Source organism: Ambystoma mexicanum, chromosome 6q, assembly GCF_040938575.1.
Source record: "Ambystoma mexicanum isolate Mex_15411 chromosome 6q, UKY_AmexF1_1, whole genome shotgun sequence".
Taxonomy (NCBI): Eukaryota; Metazoa; Chordata; class Amphibia; order Caudata; family Ambystomatidae; genus Ambystoma; species Ambystoma mexicanum.
This window is the reverse complement of record NC_090937.1, coordinates 444438921-444461306: the sequence shown is the minus strand read 5'-3', so window position 1 is coordinate 444461306 and position 22386 is coordinate 444438921. Positions and strand designations below refer to the sequence as shown.

The 22386-nt window shown below is 41.4% G+C and overlaps 1 protein-coding gene across 1 annotated transcript in view; it reads left to right on the top strand.

The window, feature by feature from the left end:
- The window catches only part of TEK (TEK receptor tyrosine kinase), a 682216-nt gene that overhangs the window by 243148 nt on the left and 416682 nt on the right, over positions 1-22386 (top strand). Inside the window, exon 3 of the mRNA XM_069630921.1 lies at positions 20254-20364. Within this exon, the coding sequence (XP_069487022.1) occupies positions 20254-20364 (111 nt within the window). The remainder of the gene's footprint in view (positions 1-20253; positions 20365-22386) is intronic.

Genomic DNA, 22386 nt, shown 5'->3' with positions numbered 1-22386 from the left:
TGTATAGAGCGGATGTGTGTATAGAGAGGATGTGTGTATAGAGTGGATGTGTGTATAGAGCGGATGTGTGTATATAACGGATGGGTGTATAGATCGGACGAGTGTATAGAGCAGATAAATGTTTTGAGCTGATGAGGGTATAGAGCGGATGAATGCGTATGAGCGAACGACTTGGTAGAGCAGATGAGTGCATATAGCAGATGAGTGCATGAAAGAACGAGTGCATAGATTGAATGAGTGCCAGGAACGGATGAGTGTGTGGAGCGGATGGGTGCGCAGAATGGATATGTGCTCAGAGAATGATAGGTGCGCAGAGAGTGATAGGTGCGCAGAGCAAAAGAGTGCGCAGAGCATAAGAGTGTGCAGAGCGGAAGAGTGTGCTGAGCGGAAGAGTGCACAGAGCAAAGGAGTGCAAAGAACGGAGGAGTGAGTAAGAACGGAGGAGTATGTAGAGTGGATGAATGCGTAGGACAGATTAGTTGGTAGAGCACACGAGTGTATGGAGCAGACAAGTGCGTAAGAGCAAATGAATGCGTAAGAGCGAATGAATGCGTAAGAGCGAAGGGGTGCGTGAGAGCAGAGAGGTGCGTGGGAGTGGAGGGGTGTGTGAGAGCGGGTGAGTGCGTAGAGCGTGTGAGTGCTTAGAGCGGGTGAGTGGATAGAGAGGGTGAGTACATAGAGCAGATGAATGCGTAGAGAATGCAGAGAGGATGAGCGCCTAGAGCGGATGAGCGCCTAGAACGGATGAGTGCCTAGACAGGATGAGCGCCTAGAGCGAATGAGTGCATAGAGCGGATGAGTGTGTAGAGCAGATGACTACTTAGAGCCGTGGAGCGCCCAGAATGGACGGAACGGGTGAAGCTCCTGGAAGGAATGGGCAACGTATGTAGACAGAACGAGTGATGTATGTTCATGGAACGAGTGACGCATGCTGATGGAATGGGTGATGAATGTGGATGGAACGGATGATGTAACGGATGATGTATGTGGATGGAAGGGTGTAATATCTGGATAGAACAAATAAAATATGTGGAAGGTACTGGTGTAATATGTGAAAGGTACCGGGAAGTATGTGGATGGTACAGGTGAAATACGAGGATCGAGTGCATAAAAGAACTGGAGTGGAGCGGAATGGAGTGCGTGGAGCAGACTGGAGTGTGTGGAGCAGACTGGAGGGCATGGAGCGGACTGGAGGGCATGGAGCGGACGGGAGGGCATGGAGCGAACTGGAATGCATGGAATTGCACGACTTATATGGAATGGCTTGGAATGCATGAAACGTTTGAAGAGCATATAACCCACCATCTCACATCACCACAATCGGTCTGGATAAATCCTGCCAGAACTAACACATACTCTTGACCTCTCAACCACCACACCTACCGCTAAGAAGCAGCTACTACACGAATGCCGCACTAGCTGAACACATATCCGGTGCTCACACGCACCTTTGACTCTCTCTACTTTCTCTACTGACCTGAACTTCGGTTCCTGAGGGCATTCAACCTACCAGCACCTTCAGACCATACCAATGGTATATAAGGCGCTATATAAATGCAAAGTAACATAACATAACATAACATCAGTGGTTCACATTGTATCAAGTTCTTCCCAATGTTTTGGCAATTCTTAAGAACACAGGTCAGTTCTTGATTCATTCACAATATAGAATTCACTATGGAATTTCAAGATTTGAACACTTGATGAGAGACTAAAACACGTATTATTTGTCTATTTATTTCAGAAATCACAATACACTCTGTACCTAATGAAGGGCTAAGTACAATATTAGTGAACTCCATCTTCATGAAATGGAGTTGAGTCTCATTAATATGGAATGACATATATGTATTTAGGTTGAAATTGTCAAATAACAATTTTGTTACCCAAAACTCCATTACTGCTATATAACGTTCACATTTGTTTTAATTTGAAATGTGATGTATACATGGTTTATATGCATCATAAATGTATCTTCAATTTAATTATTATTGACTTTAAATGTTTATGATTCAATCCTGTGATTAAATTACACATATAATTTTGCTCTGCCCAACAGACAATTGTAAACTAGATTTATTTACTGACTGTGGTCAGCCTATAGTGTGCCCTGTTGTTGTCCCCCATTAGTGGGTGGACCTTTCATTCTGTACCTCACAACAAGCGTAAGCTCACATGAGAGGTGGCGATCGACAGCTTCACTTAAGAAAAATGGAGTCATGCATGATATGCAAATTGAGATGCACTAAACTAGGTCTGAACAGTGACCATGAATTAAATGTGTTTCTGTGACATGAATTGTGAATACTAGACAACCAACTTTAATCATTTTCATGTGTATCATGCAGTATGGTCTGTGGCACAACTATGTGCAAAGTATGAAACAATACGACACATCATGCAGGAAATGGAATTAACAGTGCTTACATGGTTTGTCATGAGCTGATTGTCATTATGAACCAAGTGTGTAAATATGGTTGCAGTAGTGAGAGGTTTATTGAGTGAGAGGCTTAACTGAATGGTGGAACCAGGCATCGAGGCAACGATCTTACAACTGTTACCACAACATGTAATCTAACATGTAACATGTAATCTAACATGTAACATGTAATCTAAATTTGGATTTTATACAAATCACATACTAAAAGAATTCCCAGTCAAGGGTTAACCAAAAATGCATTGATATAACATCATTAATTTAATTTAATAGAGACAGTTGTCTCGGATCTAATATGATGAAGGGTAGGCTGCAATGAATAAGGCATCCCTGTTTAAATGCATCATTCATTTAAGGGTTGCAAAAGGTATTCATATGTATCGTATAGACCAGAACGATAATGAAAATATAACATAGAATCATTTATTTTGCATACATTGGATCGGTGGAGAAACATAAAGACTGGTTATGATTAAAATGCACAAGGTTGGGGGGCGTGGCTTGACGCCGACGAAGATGGCGGCGTGACCTGGCAGCTCCGTCTCACCGTTTACTAAATAAGGCATTTCCCCTTATTCTTTTCCCCTATTACTTACCTTTTCCTTCCTGCGCCATGGTCCGGACCTCTTCCACGAACCGCTGAACGAAATTCAGCGCAGCTCCATGCTCGCCCGCGCCGGCTCACCGGCTCCAGCATACAAGCTCCGGGGACCGCCGCAGCCGCCTTCCTGTATCCGGCCACAGTGAAGTAAGTGTCGGTGTCACGTGTTACGTGACGCGCCGGCTGCGGCCGGTCCGCCCTCCTTCTCTTCTATGCCTCAAAACTGCTGCCTCTGGTGCCGGCGCGCAACAACACCATTAATACAGCACAATAAATAAAGCTTTCCCTGAGGAGAAAAAAAAAAAAAGAGGATTAGGAAGCCCAACGCGGCTTTATAAGAAACCACACGCCACAAGACACAGAAACTATTTAAATATAACCAATATCTCGGCTATACCCTTCCACACAAAGAAGAAATTGAACATCCCATTTTCATAATCTCTGAGGCTTTTGGGACTAAATAAAGAGGAAAAAAAAACAATAAAGAAACATAGAAAGGAATACTGTTTTATTGCACAGGATCTCCTCCACACTTTGCCACTCATGTGACACAACCCTTTCTATTTATTGCTCAATTTTGGTTCTGATAGCGAGCACACATATGTGAACCACGCATTCTATATGCAGGAATACGCATGGAACTGGGTATAACTACAACTCAAAATTGAACTTGACTGTAACTGGATACCCATATTAACTGGAAGCTTCCTACCACTACAAGGCTTGTAGCACTCTCAACTCACGCCTAAGTTTACGCCTTATTATTCAACAGTGCTTCTATTAACCTCCTCTATCAGGAGTAGTACTACCTAAATAATATGGACGTAATAATTGTAAACTTTGGAATATAGAACCCCACGAAGTTGCTATTTAAAGACTCTATACATATGTGCTTACCACCACAAGCCCTTCTCAAAATAGCTTCCATTTGAAACGGAACCTACTATTGCTCTACATGTAACAACTTTCTGCAATTCTTTACCTTCCATCATTAATATTGCTAACCAAGCTCTTTTCAATTGCTCATATATCCATATTTTGCAGCCAATATCATGGCGGCCAACAAAAAAAACAATACTTCAACTACCAAAGAACCTAATACTCCCACCTCCAACCTCAAGAGACCCAAAAGTGACTCACCTCTTCCGTTGGGCATCTCGGAACCTGCTTTGGATGCCATTTTGTCAGAAATTAGATCACTCAAACCCTTCATAGAGACTACAAATTTAAAATTACAACAGTTGGACGACAGATGGAGGGGTTTTGAGAATAGAATGGACGAGGTGGAGAAGAGAGTGGGTCTAGTAGAAGAAACTACACCTAAAGTAACACAACTGGAAAATGCAATAAAAGAACTTCAAAAACACAATTAAGATTTGGAAAATCGCAGCAGACGTAATAACCTCCGCATTTCAGGGCTGCCAGAGGGATCAGATGGAACTAATACCATTGTCTTTTTGCAAACATTTTTAGCAAAGCTGCTTCACTTACCCCCTGATCTAACACTTAATATTCAACGTGCTCATAGAATCGGCCAACTATCTGCTTCCACCTCTCCTCGACCTTCGTCCAGAACAATGATCTTTTATCTTCTGGAATACTCCCAACTTCAGCTCATTATATCTGCAGCAAAGGAACGTAAATCCCTTATATGGAATGGCTCTAAGATTTTCATTTCACAGGATGTCGCTAAAAGCACGGCCCAGCGCAGGAAAGTATTCTAATCCTTTCGCCCAGCCTTGAAACAGCTCAATATACGTTATGGGCTATACCACCCTTGTTCTTTCAAAATAACATATGAAGGCCGTACCAGAATGTTTGAAGAACCAGCAGACCTAAAAGCATTTATACGATCCATCAAATCTGAGAACATGGACACTACCTCGCCTGCAAGTACCTCCACCTCTTTTGTTACATGAACGTTTTACTCCCTTTCTCTCCTTACTATTACAAATTTAATGCCATGATTATCTCCTATATATATATGACGTGGGACGGGTGGCCTCGTGACGTCCATCTTCCATCCTGAGTCGCTCTACTTCCCTTTTGACGACTCAGCGGGTGTCACCCTTCCCTACAAATTTATACTCCCCTAGCCTCCTTTTTTTTCCAGTCTGATCAGTGTTCTATTCCATATCTCCAAGCCACTAGGCAACTGTTTATGATCAGACACCCCAACCCTCATCCTATTACCTCATGTGTTTTCCTAATGTCTCCTTTTCTCATTAATTGGTATTCAAAATATTGTTCTTGGGCACTTATTATTTGCATCTATATGGTTCACAAATGCTATTTCAGATACTGTTCTAGAGCACCTAACATTTGCATGTATATGGTCTTATATTATCGCTATGCTATCATAATATTTAAACTGCTATTGTGATTTTTAAAAGTGTCACATGGAACATCAAAGGTTGCAATTATCCCATCAAAAGGTGTAAGGTCATCTCGCATCTTAACAAACTAAACCCCTCCATAGCTTGTATACAGGAAACGCATTTATCTGTTAGAGAAACACCGAAACTGAAGTCCCGTTGGATCAAAGAAATCATTTCTAGTCCTGCTGTTGCTAAAAAAAATGGGGTAGCTATTTTAATCAGCAAGAAATTATCATACAAAGTTCTCGACCAAGGTGCGGACACAGATGGCAGATGGGTTTGGGCTAAACTAAATATAGATTCTACTGATGTTACCATTCTGAATATTTATGGCCCCACCAACCCAGATCCCAAGTTTTGGACCACCATCAAACAAATGATACTTCAAAAAAACTTTACCAATTTAATTATGTGTGGGGATATGAATCAAGTCCTTGATCCTTTTCTGGACAGAAAATCTAGCTGCTTGTTCAAAAATAACAAAACACACAAATCCTTTTCAGGATGCTTAGCCGAAACAGGTCTTATTGATACATGGAGAATATCTCACCCCACTCAACTTGACTATACTTTCCACTCTTCCCCACATAATACTCTCTCTCGTCTTGACTATATTTTCTCCACTAAAAACCTTACAGGTACCATTATAGATTCCAAAATAGAAAATATCATTATTTCTGATCATGCCCCTGTTTGTACCTCTTTCAGTCTTTCTGATGTTCGGAAACCGTCATCTCAGTGGAAGCTTAACAATTTTCTTTTACTAGAGCCTCAATTCATCCTATCCGTAGAGTCTTTTGTTCAACAATTCTATGCAGATAATCAAGACAGTGACACTTCGGTAGTGAATAATTGGGATACCTTTAAAGCTGCCTTGAGAGGTCACATCATGGCTTACTCTGGAAAAATGAAAGCACTACGCAAAAAACACTTAGATGACCTTTATTCTCAGCTAACTACAGCCGAATAACATTATTATAGTGTCTCTAACCCTACCAATCTCCACAAAGTACTGACTTTACGCTTCTCAATTAATAAGGAGATCACAAATCTTGCTGCAGGGACAATTCTTAAATACAAAACGAAAATATATCAAACATCCAACAAAGCTGGAAAAGCACTGTCCTCTTACTTAAAAACCAAAAAGGAACAATTTTTCATATCCCACATCAAAGACCCTTCAGGCAATGTGCATCACCATCCCAAAGATATACTAAATTGTTTTAGAGACTTCTACACCAAACTATATACTCCCGAGAACTCCATTCCCCATAGCAACATCACATCCTTTTTTGATAATATTAATAGATCCTCCTACCCCCAAGCTGATTTATCTTCTTTAGACACTGTAATTACTCTTCCAGAGATTTCCAAAGCAATTAAAGGATTGGGTAAAAGCAAGGCTCCAGGCCCAGATGGCCTTTCCACAGAATTCTATGATAGGTTAGCTCAATCTCTCATACCCAAGCTTCAAAATCTATTTTCTTACTTTATTTCCCAAGAATCGTCCTCAGGTTCCTTCTCAGAAGCCTTGCTTATTCTATTCCCCAAACCCGATAAGGACCCGTCATTACCAGGTTATTATTGGCCCATCTCTCTAATAAACGTAAAAAGTAAAATCTTTGCAAAAATCTTAGCCAACAGGATCGAATCCTCCCTTCCTTCTCTTGTCAAACCTGAACAAGTCGGCTATGTTAAAGGGCGCAACATCTCTTCCAATGCCAGACTCCTTCTAAATGCTATCCACCTATCTAATAAAAATAAAAAAGATAAACAGGGCGCAGCGGTTATAGCACTAGATGCAGAAAAAGCCTTTGACCGAGTCAGCTGGGACTTCATGTTTCAATCCCTCCGCTGGCACGGTTGCAGTGACAAGTTCATTTCTCTAGTCAGTTTACTTTACTCCACCCCAAAATCTTCAATATGTATTAATGGTCTTACCTCCCCATTTTTTTCCTTCAGCAGAGGTACTAGACAAGGTTGCCCCCTCTCACCTATTCTATACATCCTCTCCTTGGAACCGTTACTAGAATTAATCAGATCCAATAAAAATATTCCAGGTATAGCAAGTGGCACATCCCATATTAAAATAGCTGCTTATGCTGATGACATCCTTATGCTCATCAAAAACCCAAAAACACACCTCCCATATTTACTCAAAGTACTATCCCAATTTAGCTCGGTTTCAGGGTACAAACTTAACAAAGATAAGTCAGAAATTATGCCCCTCAATCCCTACTGCTTTAAACATGACATAGACCCCTTTGGTTTTAAATGGTGCAGTTCCTCTATTAAATACCTAGGCCTTAGATTTGCTCCTACCATCCAAGACACCATTAAACAGAACACACAATCATTACTAGATAGACTTAAGGAATTAACATCCAGATGGTCCCCCTTATATCTGTCTTGGTGGGGCCAACTAGATACGATCAAGATGATGTTATCACCAATAATTTTATATTATCTACAACGCTTATGTGTTCCGATATCTCCTTCCTTTTATAAATCAATTTACTCTATCCTACTAAATTTCCTATGGGGGGGAGGGCAAAAGCAAAAGAATAGCCTTAATCAAATTGAAGGCACCATATGACAAAGGAGGGGTCAGGTTTCCTGATTTCAAAGCATACCACAATGCTTTTCTTTTGAAGCAAGCTAGATATTGGTTTGCCTGCCCCATAATGTCAGACATTGCCACATGGTGTACCATAGAGAAGCAGTTCATGTATCCTGTAGAAATCACCAACCTCATTTATATATTTAAGCACTCCTCGCTGGCTATATCAGAACCCATTAGAGCCACAATATTAGCCCTCCAACTCTTTTTATTCACACAGACAGACTCCCCAAAAAACGCCTTTCTCCTTATCTATGGTATAACAATAAGATACTGATTAAGAATAAAACCCTAAACAGAAAATCCTGGAAGAAAAAGGGTATTAGATTTATACAACGAATCATAAATAAATCATCTATCCTTTCCTTTCAGCAGCTTAAAAATCAATTCTCAATCCCCAACACAGGTTACAACTTGTATAATGAATTAGTTAATTCTTGCTTTGACGCTCTCCACAGCTCCTCCAATGATATTCTGACTCCTGATGCCTCAAGATTGCTACATCTTACAATGCCCACTGACACAAAGGCTTCAACATTCTACAACATTCTCATATCATCCCTGAAGTTGTGCTCGATACGCCACAAATGGGAAGATGACTTTGGATACATTTTAAACGATCACACATGGTCTAAGCTCTTCTCTAGAATCAAATATATCTCAACATCAGCAAATAACTCCCAACATTTTTTCTTCTTTATACACAGAGCTTTCATCACACCGGCCAAACTATTTCTATCCAATATGAATAACAATGATAATTGTTGGACATGTGGAGTCACTCCTGCATCGTATGAGCACATGTTCTTCTCATGTCCCTATACCCTCAAGTTCTGGCAACAAGTATGGAAATACCTTAACTCTATTTTTTTCACTGACATACCACTTTCATTTATGAATATTGTTTTAGGTAGTCTGGCTATTACCACCCACTTGCCTTCTGGTGCATCCAAGCTTTATGATCTTTTTATTTGTTTGGCTAAGAAGTGTATAACTGCCAATTGGAAAGATTCTCGATCCTTGTGTATAAGAAGCTGGTGGAACAATATATGTCTCACGCAAAAAATGGAAATGTTAAAAGTTTAATGCTAAGTGGTCATTTTTCATTCGCTATCTGAATCACTTTAATGTAACCACGCACGGAATGTGACATCCTCAAATATCTCATACTCCTTTGATGCTCCCAAGATCTTTACATGTGAATATTGATCCGATCACTTAACTGAATATTTACTGTAATATATGCCAATGTGCCTCTCTTCATTAATACTTACCTCCCCTCTTTTTCCCCCCTCCCCTCACATTTCGTGTTTGTCAAATGTCAGTCTTGTGTTTGTCTTCCCCCCACTTAAGACATCATAATGCAGAAATCGTTCTACACTAAGTTTTGCACAACACTGTGCTATAGTTGTTTCGCGTATGTTTTCAATTATATTAACAATTTGTTCCTCAAATGCTCAACTCCTAATTATACACAGTGTACTCAATTAACTGCTCTTTCGGAACACTTTCTTTTACCATTGTTTAATCTTTACTAATGTAAAAGTTTCACTGCATTACGTTTATGAAGTTATGACTTTATGATTGTATACTACATACCTTAATAAATACATTATTAAAAAAAATAAAAAAAATGCACGAGGTTGCAACAAGGGATCAACTAGGATAAGACTTAGAAACGCCAGTAATGAACAGTGTAATCTCCAGAAGGCGCAGCACGTAGAGGCACGCAACACATGGTGACGCTGACATCACCTGACATAATTCAAGTGGTTATATTTAGAAACAACAGGCGTTGCTCGCGAATATGCCGGAGGAATGAAAGACAGGGATTGTGTCATAAGGAATGCAAGACAACAGAAGGTAAGACTTTAGCGGAGTAATTACATAGTGCTGAATAATGCATGTTAAAATGCACATGACATATCTATTGATTCAGGCAACACGGACATAATTGTGGTGAACTGGACCAATGAAATTGTACAACAAGGATGCAACACAAATCAGCAAAGCAGGTAATTTGTATTCGTTATTAGCAACGTGCAGCAATGATTGTAGAATTAGAATAATTTACCAAATATTTAAATGCATGAAATGCATTGCCTTATTCGCACAGTATCATAGCTCAAATGTGAAGGTAGATAGAACATGCACAACACACATGCTTTTGTTTAATCGTACAGGCAATATGGATCTAATTGTGATGATTCAGGATACTTTACAGCTTTGTGAGGTGTAACCAAGCCAGCAATATAGGCACGCAGATCAGACAAGACGAGTAGGTAATTATTACACGTAGTTTAAGAAATGATAGGCTGCAAAGTATAATTAAGCCATTATTTGAATGCATGAAATGTACACGTATTTTCATAATATAGGGAAAACGAATGGGAATTTTGACCAAGAATAGTGACCATTAGTCTACACTTAGGAGCCAGTGGCCCTCATTAGGACTCTGGCGCTAAACCATGGTGCTATTAGCACCATGGTCCATGCCGGAGTCCGCCATGGAGAAAGGGGGAATTACCACCCCATTCCAAGGTTGCCGGGGCGGTAATTGCCCCTTTCTGCATGGCCCTTCCCCATTCCCATTTTTGCCCCATAGGGCTCAATGGGAATGGGGAAGGCGGCAATTACGGTACCGCAAATTGCGGTACCGTAATTGCCATGAAGGTCCCTTTGCGGGTCCCTACTTTAACGGCTGGTTCGTAGTAAGGCATTTAGGGGTTAACGGCGCCGCAGCCTTTTACGGCGCCGTTAACCCCTTAACACCATGGTCCTAATGAGGGCCAGTATCTGGAATTTTACTGTGAGTATTGCACTGATTGTCATAACTTTAGCATGACAATTACCGCGGCATATGGGATACTTTTGTGCACACCGGTGATAGATGTTATGTAATCATCAACAATGGACTAACGCACTGAGCGGAAACCATCGTATCGCATGTCACTATGCATGCACTGGAATTGGGTACGTGAACAATACCCAATTTAATGACACTAATTCACGGTTTCGTTAGATCGCATGAATTGTATGAGCACTAGAGAACAATTTATTGCCATGGGTCAGGAACAATATGGTCATATTGGAGTGAATTAATAATAATATCAGTCGGCAAGAAATTATTCCAACAAGAAATCTGAATGGTTGGACACAGTGAATGCAAACAATGCCCTAACCACCTTCATGAGGGTTCTCCTTGTACATTATATATTTTGTGTTGATCTGTCCATATTACAAACCAATTGTAAGACAATTTGTAAGCAATCCTGAAAAACCTAATACTTTTCACTCAACATTTCCAATTTAGTTATCTCTAATCCTTTTCATGGATGATGTTCAATTTGGTGAGCGTTTTATGACTTTTTTCTCACATCACTGCAAATACCCGCACACAGTATGTGGTATGTCATTAAAAAGCATGCAGGAGGACATCTCATTAATAGGAAATGTGATAAAGAATATATGATCAAAAGTAATTCACAATATATTATTTTTATTTTTCTCCTTTCTTTTTCAACAAATGTCTTTTATTTCTGTTTTGTTATGGTCGTATATCCTGTTTCCATGTCATTCTCTGGTCTGAATCACTAAACCAACTATGCCATTATACAATGTGATTTAACATGATATATCACTCAATTTGTCATTTATGTTACTTGATTTAATGAATATTGATTGAATAACAATTTAACTTCTGTTTTTCGTTAATATGAAGACCTCTGACTAAATACTGTGCCTTGAAAAAGACCACAATTGGTCGAAACACGTGTCGGCAAATACAGTATGGAGTAATGAATAAAACATTCTAAGGCAACCACAAAGCTTAGCGTCAATCATTGTATTCATTCTTAGATTGATTTCAAGGCAATTTAAAGTTGTGGATTATCAATCCAATAAGGTCCTTAGCATTATTTTGAATGTGAAGTGTTTTTGGGCAAGCGCATCTACATGGAACCCAATTGATAACTTCACTCTGACTTTCAGGAAGGGTTACCTATTGTTCCATAGAGTGCAGTTGTCCTTTAACTGGTTAAGCATCTAGATATACACAATTGCAGCACACCCGATACCTAGTTACCCGCAAATTGCCTTCTATCTAAAACCAGTGAAAGGTATCCCGGTACAGACTAGCTACTATATAGCAGCCCTGAGGAGAAGTCCTAGTATTGTTAGACTAATGGCTCACATTTCCCACCCCTGCACATTAAAAATACTCAGATGTGGAAAGAGGGAATAGAGGTGGCATATCCATGCGTTCCTTGCCTTCTCTAGTGTGACAATCTGCAGACACCAGTATTCCTTTCATACACAATGTTACATAAACATACACACACACATCTTTATACTCAATACACAAAAGTGCTTAACAGAAAAAAACAAATGAGACCAGTTGTCTTTGCCAATGCCTGTTTGTATTTGTAACACCAGAAGTGCTCTTCACCTCTTTAATGTTGCTTATCCAAATGCAACCCAATGCAAACAACTAGAATATACATGACACAATGGTAATTCATCTGAAAAAGGAAACAAAACCCAATGCATAGCAAAAAAAATAAAAAATCTTGGAATAATGTGAAGAAGAAAGAAAAAGAAGCAGTCGAGATGAGTCAAGCTAAAGAGCTGCCCCTCTCCAATTGTTTATTACGTCCTTTATCATATGATCTGACATTGTATTACCAGATTTGTTACTTTCGAGACAATTTAACGTTCATTGACCCTCCTCTCTGATCCAGCATGATTTTCTCAATTGCCCACCATATACCAGGGCTTGAAACTGAGGTGAGCTGGGAGCTATTTAGCTGCTGCTTATACCGTAGAAGAGCATGGTTAGCTTAAAACCAACAGTTACCAGGAGACACCTTTGGCTCCCATGGCCAACTGGATGCTGAACAAACACAACTATGTGAATGTAACTCTTGGGAAAATCGTGGAATAAACATTATGACAAATCTATATGACATTTAATGCATAAGGGGTCATAAATAATAGAAACAATTATATGTTTACATTTTATGTGGAAGTTAGATTTGCGTAACCTTATGCACTAGCTCCTCGTTCCCCAGTGGTAGCTCCTGGTGACCGGTTACTGCTGGTTACCCAGGAGCTGCTTGTAGCTCCTGCTTATACAATACTAATTTCGAGGCCTGTATATCAAAGTTCTGCATTAGTGGTGTTGCCAGGTTTCATGTGTATCATTTGGAATGGAGCGTTGTAATTGTTAAATTTACCAAAGGAGTTTTCTACCCACATATGCTTTTTGGCAGAGGTGTAAAATCTGATAAACCACATATCTTCAGTAACAGATCTTTATTTGGATGTTGTGCTGGCATAGTGAACAAATAATGAATCTTCTGTTAATGTACAGACACTGCAGGAACCACAAGCATAGTGACATTTAATGGTGGTTAAATTCCAGGTTTCGTGGATACCGGGGTGAGTGTGCTTACATTAAAGATCTCACTAGTGACTGCTTAATATTCTTCCTTTTCTTCAATGCAAAACAAGTGTGTGGAAAAGAGGAATTACCAAAATATGCCAGATTGCTTTGTATCAATTTACGCAAGGCATTACTATGTCAGCAGAAAGTCCTGGTGCCACAAGTCACTGTGGATTGAGTTCTTGCACTTTGTTACCACTCTTCAAAAAGCAACACTTGATCACAATTATTACCATAGCACCTATCACCCCGTTGCACACCTTCCTTTCCTTGGCAAGACCCACATGCAGCATGCAGACTGCCACCATTCAAGTGGTGCAGGATGCTCTCTGCAACCTTGATGGTGGCCACCCTTGCCTCCTGGTACTCCTCAATCTGTTTTCAGCCTGTGCCACAGTAGATCATCAAACCCTCGTTGACATACTATACAACAACATAGGAAATAGTGATACTGCCTTCCAGTGGTTCCCCTCCTACCTAGGCGACCACCACCCGTTAGTCCAGATGGATGTCTCCAGATTGACCCCCAATCTGTCACCTGTGGCATCGCACAATAATCGTTCCCATTACCTCTGATCTTCAACCTATACAAGGGGCTCCTAGGATCCTTCATTGTCAGAGGAATTCCACACCATCCACATCCACCAATACTCAGAAGGTACTCAGCTCTACCTCAAAATCCTTTCCATCAAAGACATCCACCAACTCAAGGCCTGCTTCAACCTGGCACAAAACGTAACGTCCAGAGCATACCTCAAACTCAACCCCATAATACATAATTTCTCCTCCTCTGCAATAACACTGAACACACCCACATCAGTCTTAGATGTCCACCATGAACCTAGAGAGCGTCATCCTGTTGCTTACGCCATGCACCAAGGCACTGACTGCAACCTCTCCTTCAAAATGCACATTGCAAAGGAAAAACAGACAGCTTGGAACCAGCTCTCTCTTTTGCGGCAAATGAAACCCTTTCTTCTAGAAACCAAGTTCTGATCCATAGTACAGACCGTCTTCCTTTCTCACCTCCACCGTGGCATCAATGAGAAGTGTTCTCCATGCCACAGACTGACGCCTCAAAGGCATCCACAAATCTGAATACATTATGCCCACACCAAAGCTACATTGGTTGCCCCTACAAGCCCACATTATCGTCAAGACCAGCTGCATCATTTACAAAGCACTTACTTTGTAAGACACCATCTCTGGTGGCCAGTGCGCTACAAGAAGCCAGGATTTGGCCAGATTAGAGCTTCAAAAAGGCAAAATAAAATAGGAAACACTTCTAGATCTGCATCCATAGGCAGTGAGTCGAACCACATACCCAACACCATTAGACTCACACAGTGTCCAGTTAAAGTGTCGAATCCTTTTGGTCGAATGCCAAAAGGATCGAATCAATAGGCCCGAAAACAAAAGGGTCTAATTTTTTTTTTACATGTATATTTTTTTTGTTGGCTTTTGTATACATAAAAAAGGTGTTTTTAACAAGAAAAACGGGGGTTTCGACCCTTTTTTTCGGTCCTATTGACTCGATCCTTTTGGCATTCGACCAAAAGGATTCGAAACTATGACCTATAACCGACTCACACCCATCATCATGCTCTTCAGAAAGGAGCACTTTCTTTACACACCATAGATACCCCTGATCCCACCTGCCAGGCAAGGCAATATCACCACTAAATACTGCTCTGTTGCTTAATTGTATGCAACACTGCCCTACTGTAACTTGTGCCCCCTTACACGGATTCCTATTAACTAATTATTTTACATCACTGCAGTGCTTCTCGAAGCTAGGTCTGCCCTCAATAAAAACACAAAATAAATAATACAAATTTCTACATAGTAGGTGTTCACTATCAATCCTCCAGACAACGAGACCATAAAACACTACTCTAAGGAAAAAGGCTCAGTGCACCCTCTAAGGAAAAAGGCTGAGTGCACCGCTTTGCAAGCAAAACAAAGTTTATTTTGTATACAAAAGGAAAAAGTATCAGAAAGTCCCATAGAACCAAACTGACAGAGGTCTCAGTTAGTTCAAAGCAAGTACATGGTTTTTAAGAAAGATCATCACTCATGACGTGAACAATATACAGTGTTATCCCACCACCCTCATTAGCTAGCACCTATATACATACTACCAGTCCCCTATAGTCCCTTGACCAATTGACCACATCCCAATCTACCCCTACCCTCTAACACATGGACCCCCTTGCCCATCACCTGGGTTCCCTGCCACTGAATTGGTGAGTTACCTGGAATGTTACCCGCCCCATTGGCGGAGTCACATGGTGTGCACTGGTCATTAGCATGAGCTCAGTGGATAACTCTGAGGTCAAATTGGCCCTTTAAACTAAAGATATACTCCGCTTGATACCAGACACGTTGGTGCCCCAGCAATGTCTCCACACCACTGAAGTAGATTTGTTGGCATCACCTCATGCATTTTGTCTCACAAATCACAGGATGTACTGATCCTCGCTCCCCCCTTATCAGTTGCCCACCCATGGTACAACTCCCTGCTTTCTCGAGGACCACATTAAACATCCTAATTCTTATGAATGTATGTACTCTGTTCCCCAGCCGCCTGGAAGTTCAAATAAGACAGCCATTTCCTCAGGGGGTGGGGGGCTTTGGCTAGTGTCCTAAATCTAAGCCTACATGTTGGCAGCTCAAGACTTCTAACCTGACTCCCATGGATGTGTCCTTCGGGAAGGCTGCAACCCTACCCTTGCATTGCTGTACGCATTCCAATCTTGGTCCGCGAAGGACCTACAGCTGGATACAGTTAAATCGTTATGTATTTGGCATGAATAACACTGTTCTCAGCTACTGGGCTTGGGAAAGGGGAAATATTTAAAATCTTAATTTTGCTACACTACTGCACTTACAACAAGGAATACAAAATGTCAGGCCTTACTTCCAATATGGCAGAGCTTCAGTATTTCCCTCACTCTGGCCCTGTGTCTGCACCACCATTGTCACACATTATCACTTCTTACTATAACTATAATTTCACTACTGCCACAAAATACCAGCCGTGCCCTATACCTGAGCCTACATAAGCCTCTATAACTACCTCAAAGATACATTTGCTGCGTGCTCCATATTTTCATATGCAAACCAATCATATGGCCAGCTCCCAGCTGCGATTCCTATACACCTGCTGCCGTGTACCTTCACTTTCTTGTGCGCTAATAGAGTTTCCTTAGTCTGAATTTCTGTACGTGCTTGAACGTTGTACGTGCATCCCAACTCTGGATATAATGGAGTATGTCCTACTATGTTTCAAAATGCATAGTAGTTTACAGACATGATGTGCACAACAGGCATAATAGTTTCTGGTCATGCTGTGCTAGCATGGCAGAATAGATGCAGGCCTTGGGATGGTAACTGTGCATAATGGAAAAGGGCCTTGCAGTGCTTAATGCCCCTCAACGATGCCGTTCTATAAAGGGCCTATTTGGACATAATGCAACCTGGCTATCTAGAGCTACCTGGCCGTATTAGAGTCTGCCCACAATGTTCTAACTAGCCAGAATGGAAAGAGAAAATAAAGTGTGTGCAGGGCATGATATATGGCAAAGATGTTTTAGGAAGGCACAATAGAAATAGTCATGATGTAGTAACTGGGCATACCCATGCCTGACTAGCTGCTGAACCCGAGATCAGGAATGCTTCCTGGTAAGGTCCAGGAATACCTTGTTGCATTTACAAAAGCTTTTTAAACTTCTTTCTCGCATTTCATCCGACCACAATACCTACATGGAATTCTGTTGGCTTCCCAGATCCGCTACCCGGCCGCCGGCCTTATAATTCTGTTGCTACACCCGAGGGCCCAAAGACCATGACCCTTCCCAGTAAGGCCTATAACTATCATAGCACATTTACAAAAGAATGTTAAAGTTGTCCCACCCGCATCTGAACCCACCCCATCCCGCTGCCAAAAACCTCTTGGCTCCAAAGCCTCAATCAGCTAATTGATAAGTCACATGACCCATACATCCAAGGGCCCACCATGACAGCTTTTTTCCCAAACACGTGGCGCCTGGCAATGGCTAAATGTAAAGCCTAGTTTAATGGCTAACCGCTGCCCTCCCATTGCTGCCTGCCTCAGAACTTGCTGAAGAGCCACCGGCTGAAGTGCGCTGACCACCTGCTTTATGTATTGCTCATGTTGCATCCATACCGTGTTATTACATGAATAGATTGATTGCTGCATCTCCATACTTTTCCTTCATTTCAGCATCTCGTTGAATGATTGTGTGGCGTTGTGTCACCCACAAACTGATTTACATCCCATATACCTTCTGGTGCACCCATATTTTCATTTTGGATGCATAGACTGGTGCATTCATGGATTGTGCTTCCATTCACTGATATTGCGCCCAGAGATTGGTTTACATCCCATATGTTGCATCCTGTTTGATGCACAACCCTATGCCGTCTGTTCCAGCCATAGATTGCTTGCATCCATAGACTGCTACTGGATCCATTGATTGATTTTGTTTCCATAGACTGTTTCTTCGCCTATAGATTGATTTTTATGGGATGTTCGGTCTATTACACCCATAGATTAATGTTTACACCCATAAACTGTTATTGAATGTATAGATTGATTTTGTCACCATGTACTGTCTGTAGCACCCATAGATATCTTGCATCTATAGGTGTGTTATTGCATTCATTCATTGATCCACTATATACACAGCTCTTTAATTGACACGCCCTGCTGTTTCCTTCTGTCCTCATAGACTGTTATTACATTCATAATAATGGTGCTTCCATCAACTGTTGTGGCACAGCATACTGTTGCTTCATCCGTGTATTGATTTTCAACCCAGATAGTGCAGCGTTCGATATTGCCAGGAGCTATTTAGCTCCTGGTTAGGGCCTAGAAGAGCCTGGCAAGCTTGACACCAGCAGCTATTAGGAGCTACCTTTGGCTCCCCAAGCCAACCGGTTCCACACAAACATGCCTATTAACTCTGTGTCTAGGAATTTGCATACAAGGTGCATTAGTAGGCATGTTAACATGAATGGTCATATGTACTGTAATCAATATTCTAGTGGCATCCCATTTGGAAGTTAGATTTGTTGTATACTATGTATTGGTACCTCAAAGAGAAAGAGCGAGCAAGGTTGCGTTACAGAAAAAGAGGTGGCAGCAGAGATGATAACAGAGATTAATGCAATTAACAGATGTGCCAGAGGTATGTTGTAGCTGGAAAGATAGGTAAAGACTAAATGAGGGGTAATAGCAAAATGGAAGAACTGACACAAAAGAAATGTGATGCAATTTAAAGAGGATGTGAAAAGTTAAGACATATAAAAGTGGCAAGAGCCCGAGAATTCAACAGAAACAGCAACAGAGTACAGGACATGGCAACATAGCAATAGAAGGAGGGATCAAGGCATGTGCACTCCAGGGTGCGTGAAACAGTTTGGGTCAAAAAGAAAGACTTCATGGAGTCATTGCAAGTCAATGGAGAGGAAGAGATTAGTCCTGGATGCATTATACAGCTACAAAGGAAAAACATTGACAATAAACAAACAGAAAACAAGGCTGCCCTAACCCCAGTTTTCATAGAGGACTAGAATTACTAAACATTGCATATTATGGTAAAGCTTCTATGAGGTCAGGTGACGCTCTTCCTATATTGTACGTCTCAGGCCGACTCTCCCCCCCGTTTCCGCTGTTCCCAATGGGGGATCCCGCCGATCCCTGTTTCCTGCCACCACTCCCTCTGGCTGCACGGTCCCCCTGACCTAACTCTCATTATCCCCAACTCTGTATCTTCCTGCCAGCTGCTGTGGACCGCAAAAGTACTCACATACAAGTGCCACCAGCCACCAACAACAACCATGGACATTGGGTGATCCGTGAAACTGGGTCACCACAATATAACAGTGGTCGGAGAGCGCGTGCATCACAGATGGCAAACGCTGCATATAGTGCAGGCTGCTTGCATCTGATGTCAGTGTCAGTCATATGAAAACTGTGTGGGTTCTTGGGCTGTTCATGACAATCAGAATGGTTTGAGTATCTGGGGGTTTGCTGGTTATGGAGGTGGTCATGCAATTCTCTTCCTGCAAAGATATATAGTTTGGGTACAAGAATTTTGGCTTTGTGAATTGCCACCATGTTTTCAGCTAAACTCGGATTTATGTGTGAACAAAAGCTCCTAGATCAACAGTTCATGTAAACGACATGCTCACGAGACAGGAGTCGCATGATTTAACCATGAAAATGAGTATAACCGCCCCTATCCCCCCCCTGCATATTATACCTTCCTTTGCTTTCTGCTGGTTTTGGAAAATACTGCCTGTTTTTAATACCCTCCACATATGAGGTATAGAGAATTTACTCCATGTGGTATTCCGATAACTAGATCATGCAGTAAATATCGCCTGATTGTGAGGTCAAATACCTCATCGAGAAACCCCCAAATTTCCACTCATCAGGTGGAGGTAAAAATTGCAAAACCCCCGGACTGTGTAACAGGTTTGTGCAGGAAGTGGAGGCATGCACAAGCTCGTTCATTCAACTCCACAAAGAGGCATCTTTCCGGGTGCTCCGATTTGGGTACACAATTGGACCCTCCGATGCCCATGTTCCCACCCGCTGTAACGCAGGGAAGGGCTAGGCGGCACTATTAGGGGTTCACATGTAACCTTCGGTGCGTCGCCTCAAATTAGACTCTATGTAAGAATGACAGTTTCATATGTCCCAGTTTGTAACACCTCTCCCTTTTCTGTTTTATTTCTGGAAAGCTTCCTTCGTTCCTGTTTCTTTAACTGTTACTGCGAACAAAGGGGACAATGTCACTCTGTCCTTCTCAAGAAAGAACCCCACTGACGAGGATGCTGTCATCTATAAAAACGGTGAGTGCTCCATATTGCTGTGCGCATGCGCTCTCTGGGCGGGATGAGCATCATCTAGGACAAGCCCATTGTTTAACACGAAATGTGATGGGTGGGGGGCTTTGAATTAGTCACAACCACTGGCATTGTTCTTAGAAAACTTCGCTTTTTTAGCACATCTGTACAATTACAGAAACGGATCAGCCATATGCAAAATCATTTTTCTCTTGCCACCAATGAGACCAATTCAAGCCGAAATTCTAGGCCACCTCTCCTCTGCATGGTGAGGTGTTATGTTGATTCGTACTGTGCACCGCTGCCATGTGCATGGTCTGCAGTCGCTCACGTGGCTCTTTAAGAAATGTGGTTAGTGAGGCAGAAAGGGATAGGATAGATGTTGATTGGAGCAGAACCAGGGGAAACTGATGCCCGTGCATGTGAGCTTGCCATGTGTGCCTTGGTATGTGCATTGGGCTTGTTGTGTCCGTAAGGGTAGCTTCCAGTGTCTGCAGGTGTTGTGTAACTTGTTCATTTGCATCCAGTGTTTGGAGTCCATGTCACTATCAATACGGAAATATTTCACTCCACTTTTATGCAATGGAACTTTTGAGTACACCTAGGGAATATGTTCTCACCAAAACTGAGCCATGCAGAATGAATACATTTCTAGTATTTTTACCAGGACTGAACTGTTGACTTTTAGAAAATCCATATAGGTTGGGCAAGAGACGCTTATGCTGTAATATATATTAGGAATTTTCTCAGGGGATCATTTTGGAACTTCACATTAATAGCATAGATTGGACTGTTTATGAATACACTTGCATGCAAGCAGTCCCCTCCATGCTACTTAACGTGGACCCGAGTTTCCGTGTTCGATGTACATACATGCCTCCTGCCATGGCCATGGAACTATGAAATACACTGGCTATTTATGGTGCAAAAACATGCGGATTCCATAGGAATCCAAAGCAGCTTCACTTGCATCGAATGCAGGCCATGATGCTGGTGGATTTGTTTGCTGGGGCAGATGGGTGTGCCGGATTAGGAATTACATTCCATACCTCTGCTTCAACAAACAACTGCATGAAACTAGCACAGCGTGTAAAAAGCATGCATAAAACGTTTTACACATGTGTTTTATGCATCATGCATACATATACTGTTGATAAGCCACCCTCAACACAGGGAGTTCCTTGGTTGAGAAACACTGCAAGGGCAAGAAAACTGACAGAAGAAGAACACCATTCAGGCAACGAAAAAGACCAAAAGCCGGGAGAAGAAAAGAGGAAAGAGCAGATGTAAAGGGGGAGAGGCAAAAGAGGGCATCAAAAAGAAGATGGAAGAGAGGAGATGCAAAGGTGAAAGTAAAGGCAAGTGGGAGTGGAGAAGGGGAAGATAGGAAAAGATCGGAAGAAAGTATAAGCCACCGAGAAAAGAAAGAAGGAGCCCTGACTAAGGAAAAGTAATACAAAGACTGTTTTTACTTATTTATCAATGTCTTTCCAAGACATGTTAAGTCAGGTATGACATATCCCCCTTCTGCTGTAGTAGTGTTTGTGTTCATGATCCTATGACACATTAAATTAATGTTCAATATTAATTCCTTGTGTTGTTGCTTTCAGGTTATGGATCATTGTGGCTTCACATTATCAGACTGCAGGCTTCAAATAGCATTTTAAGATTGTGATGGTGCAAAAAAAATCACAAGTAGTAGTGCTTCTGATAAGATTTGTGGGAGTATTTTACTCCCTGCTTTTTGTGGGAGAAACATAACGTTTTAGGGAATACAACAGTAAGTCCATTTTCCTAATGGGGTATTTTATAAGTGAGAAGACTATGTTTTACCTGTAAAACAGAAATACATTTGTAATAAATGTTTTTGCACCTAGTTACTCATGCACAATAAAAGAACAGAATCCCAAAATACAAAATTGCGACGCCCACCTGTTCGCATTTTGTAACTCAAACTTTTGGAATTTTGGTTGTTTGTCTCCCGCTGTGCATTTAATTTATGCAGGGGACACCCCGGCAACCTCTGCT